This window comes from Octopus bimaculoides, chromosome 15 (assembly GCF_001194135.2).
Source record: "Octopus bimaculoides isolate UCB-OBI-ISO-001 chromosome 15, ASM119413v2, whole genome shotgun sequence".
In the NCBI taxonomy this organism is placed as follows: domain Eukaryota; kingdom Metazoa; phylum Mollusca; class Cephalopoda; order Octopoda; family Octopodidae; genus Octopus; species Octopus bimaculoides.
Window position 1 is genome coordinate 14,844,589 of NC_068995.1, and position 9,635 is coordinate 14,854,223.

Genomic DNA, 9,635 nt, shown 5'->3' on the forward strand with positions numbered 1-9,635 from the left:
TTACATAAAGCAACATTATAAGAAATGATGATGATAATTATTAAAGACAGGGAAGAAAATATTTGAGGACTAATAGATGTAAGTGTTTCCACTGATAAAAAATATATCTGTAAAAGAATTTTACAAATTAAGTAAATATAAGGACCTGGAAATTGAAATACAAAAGATTTGGCATCTTAAAGCAAGAACTGTTCCACTTATTGTAAGTACCCTAGGTATGATAAAAAAAAGGGGGGGATGTCAGAAACATCTAGAGAACATCCCAGGAGAACCATGTCTCAGAGAAATCTAAAAGATTGTGCTGACAAGTTCTGCCCACATCCTTAGAAAACCCCTATCAATTTAAATGTGTTGTATTACATGAAGATATTTCGCTACTGCCCCTGCCACTTTCCCTCCCCAGGTTTCCAGTTATACTGTAGCATCTCTTATCCTTCACAAAGTCAACGTTGGTGGAATTTGAACACAGAAAGTACAGACAGACAAAATACCACCAAAGCATTTCGCCTGACATGCTAACGATTCTGCCAGCTTACTGCATTAATAATAATGATGATGATGATGATGATGATGATGATGCTGATGATAATAATAATAATAATAATAATAATAATAATAATAATAATAATAATAATAATAATAATAATGATAATAATAATAAATGTCCTTATACAGTACCAGGCAGTGGCTCTCATGGCAGTCGATATTAACTGGTTGGAAGTGTTATCATGTACATTGTTTTGCCTTGGTATAAAAGATGGGCTTCAGCAAATATTCTGCTCAATACCACAGATTTGCTTGTCAGTTGTTTGACCTTAACCAGTTGAGTATGTCCCTTAGTGGCTGACGATATGTGCATCTCTGATCACGAGCAGAAGTAGTTGGGGAGCATCATAGCCATGTGTTGAGAGGAATTCTTTGGGGTTTGAATAATTCACATTTGGAAACATAGGTGTTTTGCTCAACATCCTTAAACAAACCTTATTCAGGGACTTTTGAGCAGGATGGGCTACTTGACCTGAAGAAAATTCTAACTGGGCCCCACTTGCGAGGTTGTGCGCCGTTTATCTTGATATGAGGTTACCATGTCATGCACATATGGTTGTGACGCATGTGCCTGGTGTACCATCATCATCGCCACCACCACCACCACCATCATCATCATCACTGACAACAACAGCACCAACAATGATAGCCTCTAATTTTGACTCGGCTCATGGCCAGTAATTTTAAAGAGAGCGAGGGGGTTAGTCAACACCAACAAGCCCAGTACTTGACATTTATATCATTTGATTGACTCTGATAAGATGAATGGCAAAGTTGGTATCAGTAGGATTTGAACTCTTTGCCTGGAGTCACAATCTGGACCCAGGCATATTGCATTATCTTTGGTACACTACTTGTAAACCATCTGGCCTATCCCATTCTCCCTTATCCAATATATATAGTACTTTGTGGTGATCCTTAATTCAACATTATCATGTTTTATTTTATATTTGATGGAAAGTATTGTCAGATGCATGCATTCGTGTGTGTGGAGTGGATTCTGTGAAAGATGTGAATCTTATTTAAACCATTTCTATTCAACGGAAGCTGTAAAGTGATGTACAGTTTGAATCTAATGCATGCAGACGACCTACTACATAAAAAAAAAGTAACAACATCGGCACCAGCATATACCAGTGTGGTAAGGAACTTGCTTCCAAACCTCATGGTTCCAGGTTCAGTCCCACTGTGTGACACCTTGGGCATGTGTCTTCTACTATAGCCTTGGGTCAACCAAAGCCCATGTGAGTGGATTTGGCAGACAGAAACTGAAAGAAGCCTGTTGTGTGTGTGTGTGTGTGTGTGTGTGTGTGTGTGTGTGTGTTTATGTGTGTGTGTGTGCATATGTCTTTGTGTCCATGTCTGTTCCACACCACTGCTTGATAAATGGCGCTGGTGTGTTTACGTCCCTGTAATTTAGAGTCTGTTAGAACAAGTGCCAGGCTTAAATGAAAGGAAAATAAGTCCTGGGGTCGATTCATTTGACTAAAAATTCTTCAAGGCAGTGCCCCAGCATGGCCACAGTCTGTGACTGAAACAAGTAAAAGATAAAAGATACTGTGATCCTTCTACATGGAATTAGTAAGGAAATGGTATATATACTTTAATGGAAGAAGCAGAATCTAACAATACTTTCCATCAAATATGAAATAAAGCAAGATATGTATCAAGGATAATGCAACATGACAGAGTCCAGACTGAGATTCCAGGCAAAGGGTCAATTATTATGGTGAGAGCATAAACTGGGTCTTAGAGTAAGTGTGTCAAAGATAAGGCAGCATAATAGGGCCCTACTCGATCTATAGCAAAAGTAGGTATGATAACACGGAGATACGACAAATGCAGAACCAGATATCATCAGTGGTGAGAAACTACAGACCCAAATAGGCTATCAAATGAACAGAAATATATCATAAATGCAGGCTTTGCAGTGAGGTCAAGAAGGTTTGGGGTTCAGTTTCTGTTGTGTGGAACCTTAGGTAAGTGCCTTCTACTATATCCACAGGCTGGCCAAAACCTCATGAGTGGATTTGGTGGATAGAAACTGAAAGAAGTCTGTCATATATGCGTGTGTGTATGCATACACACACACACATATATATAAAGATACACTGGCAAAACACTGCTCCTCTAAATGGAAACCTTACCTGTCATTGTGGTTTTGTGATACAAAGCAAAACAGGCCTTGCCATTCACTCAAGAAAACACATAGTGAATGATCCACAAGCACTCAAGCAAACTGAGTCCTCAACTTGTTCCATTTGCCCAACGATTTGCAAGGCACCAGCAGGCCTCAAGAGATACATTTGTGTCCATAGTACATGATTAATGCTTTATTTTATTCAACCCTCGTTTGTCATTCATGATAAGAGAATCCATCATCGTATATATATACAACAGCTTAATAATGACAAAGTTGTTTTATTAAATTCTTTATTGTTTTCAAAATTAATTGAAACAAGAGCAATGTATTTGAACTAAAATCTAGCAACAAAAGTGTCAACACCACCATTTTATACCTTGAATCTTTTGGCAAAACCCAATCCATTACAAGCATTCAGACAGGTCTTTGGTTGAGGATATCTTCCTCCTTCCAGATACGGTCCACTACAGTGGTCCTCAACTGGGGTCCATATATATTTTTGTTAAAATTTATCAGCAATAAATTGGTTATGCTTCTACAGTACACAAAATATTTTTAAAATTATTTTTATATAATTCCTTATAATATTTAATCATAAATATAATAGGTTTTTTTCTTTAAACATCAAATGGCTGGGGAGTGGGGTTCATCTGAGTAAAACAGGAATTAAGGACTCATAGGTAAGAGATAGTTGGGAAACATGGGTCTGACTAGATGGTCAAGTCACTTGGTTTAACACCATCACTTCCAGATGAGTATAGCTTTCTCCTTCCCTCCTACAAGACCCATAAAAGGACCATGGTCACTACCTTCCCTCCACATCAAACAACAAAAACAAAACAACTTCCTTACCTGTGAAAATAGTGGGAATGTGGTAATTTATTTGAAATCACTGATTTTAAATGTTCAAAGTCAGATATGCACCAAATCTACAAGAAACAAACATTGTTAAATGAGAATTCATTGAAAGAATTGTCAGAAATTGAAAGAAAGATTAGAAAATATTTCTTTATTTGGACAAAAAACGATTTAGTAGTAGTAGTAGTAGTAGTAGTAGTAGTAGTAGTAGTAGTAGTAGTAGTAGTAGTAGCAGCAGCAGTAGTAGCAGCAGTAGCAGCAGCAGGTGCAGTAGTAGTAGCAGCAGCAGCAGCAGCGGTGGCAGCGGTGGTAGTAGTAGTAGTAGTAGTAGTAGTAGTAGTAGTAGTTGTTGTTGTTGTTCAAACTAATTTTTTCTCATGGAGGGAGAGCCATGAGGATTGAAAAATAGGAAGACAAACTACCGTGTTTAACTCTTTTGCATTTGAAACAGCCATATCCAGCCTAAAATATTCTAGATCCAGCCTCTCACACTTACTCTACAATGTCATTCTAAAAATAAACTATCTGATCATTGAAAACTCAAAGCAGTGTTGTGACGCATGGTTGATTCAAGACAATGTGAATAAATAAGCTTTACACTTGACAGAATAATCTGAAGGCAAAAGGGTTAAAGTCACTAAAATAAAATTCAAAGTCGTTTATTTGATTGGAAATACATTTCTAATGTGTTCATGATGTCATAGTGAGAATCTGATCCTCTGAAGGATCTCTGGAATAACATTCCTTGGTGGGGGTGCATAGCTCAAAAATCAATTTCTTTGTGTCTGAAGATGGTAAGGAAGAATGGCCTTCACTCAAGCGGTTATGTAAACCAATCTTTAATACTGTTGGGCTTTTCCTCCTGCCTGCACTTAGTAATTTTAAAGTGAGGATCAGTTCATGTAATCCGATCGCACTCTTTAGACCCAAAGCTTTTGGGTATGACTTCAAACTACATCTAGTAGTGGGGCTCAGGTCCATGAGTTCCAGGGATTTGAGGTGCGTGGATCTACATCTTAGCCACTATTTCCCCCAGATCTACATTGACCTGAAATAGTAGTACCTGTCAGAGTCCTAGCTATGGGCTAATAAGCATAAAGACACAATATGGCTCCCATCTAAATATCACATTGCATGAACACAAAATTCGATTTGGCCTGTTAGTAATAGCAGCCAAATAACCTTCAAATCACATTCTACTCTATTACACTATGTAATATGATTTTTATCTTTGGGTGGTAGCAACTGTAATTTCCTATTTGCTTACCCCTAGAAAGTATAAAAAGAGGCTAATATCTTCTTCAAACCTTTCTTTTGTTACATTTATTCAAAGCACCAAAGAATCCCTCTTAACACATGGCTATGGTACTCTCCAACTGCTCCTGTTCATGATCAGAGATGCACATGTTGTCAGCCACTAAGAAACATGTTCAAGTGGTTAAGGTCAAGCAACTGACAAACAAATCTGTGGTATTGAGCAGAATATTTGCTACGACAATATTTCTGCTTCAAAAACTCAACACTGAATTTGTCTGAAGTGTAACAGAAAATAGGTCAGTTTCAAAACACTGATGTCCAGTGCACAAAAGCAAAGCAAAGTTTGAAGGGAATCGTAGTCATCTCCTTCAATTTCTAAATAGAAGCAAATAGGAAATAACACTTATTGATCAAAGACAAAAAAATTTGTGACATAGTGTCATCAAAGAAGAGAAACATTGGATAAAGTGGTCCATGGGGCAACTTTTCTGGAGAAAGAATGGGTTGATGACAACCAAAACACTTTTTATTATAGGTCTTCTTCATTGGGGATGATACGAGGTTAAACAAGAACAACTCTACCACCACTACCACCACCACAACCACCACCACCACCAACAACAACAACAACAACAACAACACTTTCAGGACTTAGTCAAAGTTATTTTATCATTGAGAGACTAAGTAAAGACCCTATCTGGGCACTGCGGTTGCTTTATCATTGACACTAGATGAAAAAAAAAACTAGGACTCTGCAGTATTACCTTATCACTGACACACTTCCTCATGTCATGGTCTTGACTTTGTCATGGTCTTGACTTTGTCATGGTCTTGACTTTGTCATGGTCTTGACTTTGTCATGGTCTTGACTTTGTCATATCAAGATGCTTTATTCTCTATCGTTTTTGTCTGTTTGTCATTAGATTGTGGCCATGCTGGGACACTGCCATGAAGGGTCTAGTCGAACAAATCGACCCCAGTTCTGCCCCAATCATCATCATTTAATGTCCGTTGTCCATGGTTTACATAGCCATTTGAGGGAATGCCATGCTTCTTCATGATCTTCAGACACAAAGAAATGGATCTCTGAGTTACACACCCTGTCAAGGAATGTCATTCCAGAGAGCCTTCAGAGGAACCCCATTACAGCCGCTAGTATTCACAATTAAATTCTTTCACTCATTACCCACCATTCATTACCATAGGCGAGGAGAGATACAGAAACTAAATTGAAGATAGCAGAGTTTGGCTTTTTCACCACCTTCTCCTCTGATTACAGGTAAGTTCATCGCCATCAATTCATCGCAAGAAAGTTCACCACCATCAATTCACTGTGAAGAAAGCTCACCATGAGGAAAGTTCATTGTGAGGAAAGTTTACCAAGAAAATATATTCATTATAGGCGTAGAAGTGGCTGTGTGGCAAGTAGCTTGCTTACCAACCACATGGTTCTGGGTTCAGTTCCACTGCGTGGCATCTTGGGCAAGTGTCTTCTACTATAGCCTCGGGCCGACCAAAGCCTTGTGAGTGGATTTGGCAGACGGAAACTGAAAGAAGCCCGTCGTATATATGTATATATATATATATATATATATATATATATATGTATGTATGTGTGTATGTGTTTGTGTGTCTGTGTTTGTCCCCCAACATCGCTTGACAACCGATGCTGGTGTGTTTACGTCCCCGTAACTTAGCGGTTTGGCAAAAGAGACCGATAGAATAAGTACTAGGCTTCTAAAGAATAAGTCCTGGGGTTGAGTTGCTCGACTAAAGGCGGTGCTCCAGCATGGCCACAGTCAAAAGACTGAAACAAGTAAAAGAGAGAAAAGAGAGTATAGTAAGTTACCATTAATAGTTAAAACTATTTTATTGGGAAAAAATGGTGAATTGATGACAGTGAACTTTCTCTGTGGTGAATTGATGATTGTGACCTTACCAGATATGCTCTTCTTTTTGTCCCACAATCAAAACGAATTATTACAAAGAAATAATGAAATCATGATGTAAGTGGAAGGAATACCTCTTGGAGTAAAATGATATCATATTCGCTTTCTGACAGGGCCTTTGCAAGGCTTTTAACCCTAAAATTCTTGTCCTTACATATCACTGGGAAGGGAATGCCCCTGGAAAATAAAAGCAAATAGAAGAAATTAAGGTCAAACTAATTTAAACAAATAGCTTTCAAGGTATTCATCACACATCAGACAAATCAACTACTATATACAAATTTCTACATTAATATAATTTTTAAGTATTAATTTCTCAAAAGATTAAAAGCAAAGTCATCAACAAGGTGGACTTTGTCTCTTATCCTTTTGGGGATAATGTTAAGAACATAAATTGTGACTAGGGTTTGGTGGTAGGTTTTAATTCAGAACTTTTGAAAACAAGACATTTGTAGTACAGAGCCAGAGGCAGTTTCAGCCGGGTTGGTATCAAAAGGCAGTGAAATGGCAGAATCATTAACATGCTGAGCAAAATGCTTTGCGGCATTTCGTCCATCTTTATGTTCTGAGTTCAAATTCCTCCAAGGTTGACTTTGCCTTTCATCCTTTCGGGGTTGATAAATTAAGTACCAGTTGAGTACTGGGGTTGATGTGATTGACTGTCCCTCTCTCCACGACTCAGAGTTTGGTTCAGTCCAGACCTCCAGATGGACAAAAACTGGGAAAAAGTAATGAGCAGGTGGAGCTCAGAAAGAATTTTCTTCAGGTTGAGAAGCCCATCCCACTCAAATGGTCCTTGAATAAAGGATATTTAAGAATGTTAAACAAGACACTTATGTTTCTAGAAGTGAATTATTCAAACCCCAAAGAATTCCTCTCAACACATGGCTACGATGTTCCCTTACTACTTCTGCTCATGATCAGAGATGCACATATCGTCAGTCACTAAGAGACATACTCAACTGGTTATGGTCAAACAACTGATAAGCAAATCTGCGATATTGAACAGAATATAGGAACTTTGTGAGAACATCAGTGGACAGTTTTCTTTCGCTTTCACACACTGTACAGCTTTGCAAGCACCTTTTCCTATCAGTCACACATTTAAGGGTGTACAAGTATTCATCCTTGTCTTTCTGCTTGACTTACTAAACTACTGGCTACTACTATAGCCTTTTACACCTATCCTACGTGCAAATAAAGGCTGTAAACAATACTTCTCTATTCCATGTTGATTATTACACAGTCTCACAGACTTTGAACAATTTAATCATAATATAACTCATTACATATACTTATATTATATCTTATATCTTATATTATATTTTATATTCCTCATCATCATCATTATCATTCAACATCCTCCTTCCATGCTGGCATGGACTGGACAGTTTGACAGGAGCTGACCAGGTGAGAGCTTGTGCCATCCTTCTGGGTGTGTTTTGGCATGGGTTTTACAGCTGGATGCTCTTCATAACACCAACCACTCCATAGAGTGGGCCGAATGTTTTTTACATGGCACTCGCACAGGCCAGGTCAGTTTTGGTTTGATTTTTATAGCTGGATGCCCTTCCAAATGCTAACCACTTTACAGTGTGGACTAGGTGCTTTTTAAGTGGCACTTGCACTGGCAGGGGTCACCAAGTGACTTTGCAAGGTAGAGAGTCTTTCAGAGGGGAGAGGGCATTGGAGGAGGTGATCTTGTGTCAGATGATGAAAGAGTAGAGCGTGACAGAGAAGCAGAAACACACACACACACACACACTTTGTGGATACCAGCAATCCCACCCTACACTATACGGAAAATAATATGGAAATCACATGAGAAGTAAATATTGTGCCATGCTTGGTACTTGGAACAATCTATTGGAAAAAGTATTTAGATATGTTTGTAACTTGGCACCAACCATAGAAACAAAACGTCATAACTTGAGAAAGGGGGGAGGGGTGCTCAAAGGTCGTGTAAGCATCTGTGCGTTTGTTTGTACGCTTATTGTTTACGTCTTGGTTAAAACTTCGGTTAAATTCTTCGGGGCAAAATGCTGTACAAATCCCATCTCTACAGGATTACCAACCCTAAAACATGCACAAATTTCCCATTCACTCTTTTCTGGAAAACTCCAATCGCCTCAGAACACTCCCAGAGATAGTGTTTTGGTGTCAAGGGACATAACTCTTAAAATAACTTTTGGTTCATTTCATCGTCATTTTTATAGTTGTCTCAAACAAGATGTGTCTGTTCACTTCCAACAATAGAAAGCAATTGTCCTATTTTATTCCATAGCTACCATCTCTGAAGAGCACAGGGTTACATAATTCGGCTGTTACTTAACACTGTATTAAAATCCTAACGCAAAACCAATTGATAAGATTGGCTGTAATGGGTATATAATATTTTACACTTTAATATACCCACTCTTTTGACAAAAGTGCATATTTTTTTTCTGACTTATGGATTCTTAAACGACCCATCCTACCATTGATATTCTGACCCCTGTACTTTGAGGGTATGCCCTGGCACTTTGCCACCATCTCTCTCTTGCTTTCTCCCTCTGATTGGGTAACCATGTATCTCCATTACAGCAATAATTCCTTCCTTCCTTCCTCATTCTCTCTCTCTCTCTCTGATCAGGTAACCATGTATTTCCTCTACAGCAAGACACCTGTTTCTGTCTCTCTATTGCACTCTAACCTTTTATTACCTGGCACAAGGTCACCTCCTCCAATGTCACGTACCCTCCCAAAGGATCTTGGTGACCCTGCCAGTGCTGGTGCCACGTAAAAAGCATCCAGTCCACTCTGTAAAGTGGTTGGTATTAGGAAGAGCATCCAGCTGTAAAAATTATGCCAAAACAGACTGAAGCCCAGTGCAATCTTTATAT

The 9,635-nt window shown here is 38.6% G+C and overlaps 1 protein-coding gene across 3 annotated transcripts in view; it reads right to left on the reverse strand.

Annotated features, from left to right (window-relative positions):
* LOC106876870 (putative neutral sphingomyelinase) overlaps positions 1–9,635 on the reverse strand; it is an 18,927-nt gene that overhangs the window by 6,601 nt on the left and 2,691 nt on the right. For all 3 annotated transcript variants that reach the window (XR_008265606.1, XM_014925609.2, XM_014925610.2), the window contains exons 2-3: positions 6,828–6,930; positions 3,542–3,618 (exon numbers count right to left, since the gene is read on the reverse strand). Coding sequence is in view for 2 of the 3 variants with exons in the window: in XM_014925609.2 (XP_014781095.1) it covers positions 3,542–3,618; positions 6,828–6,930 (180 nt within the window). In the remaining variant the exon portion in view is untranslated. The remainder of the gene's footprint in view (positions 1–3,541; positions 3,619–6,827; positions 6,931–9,635) is intronic.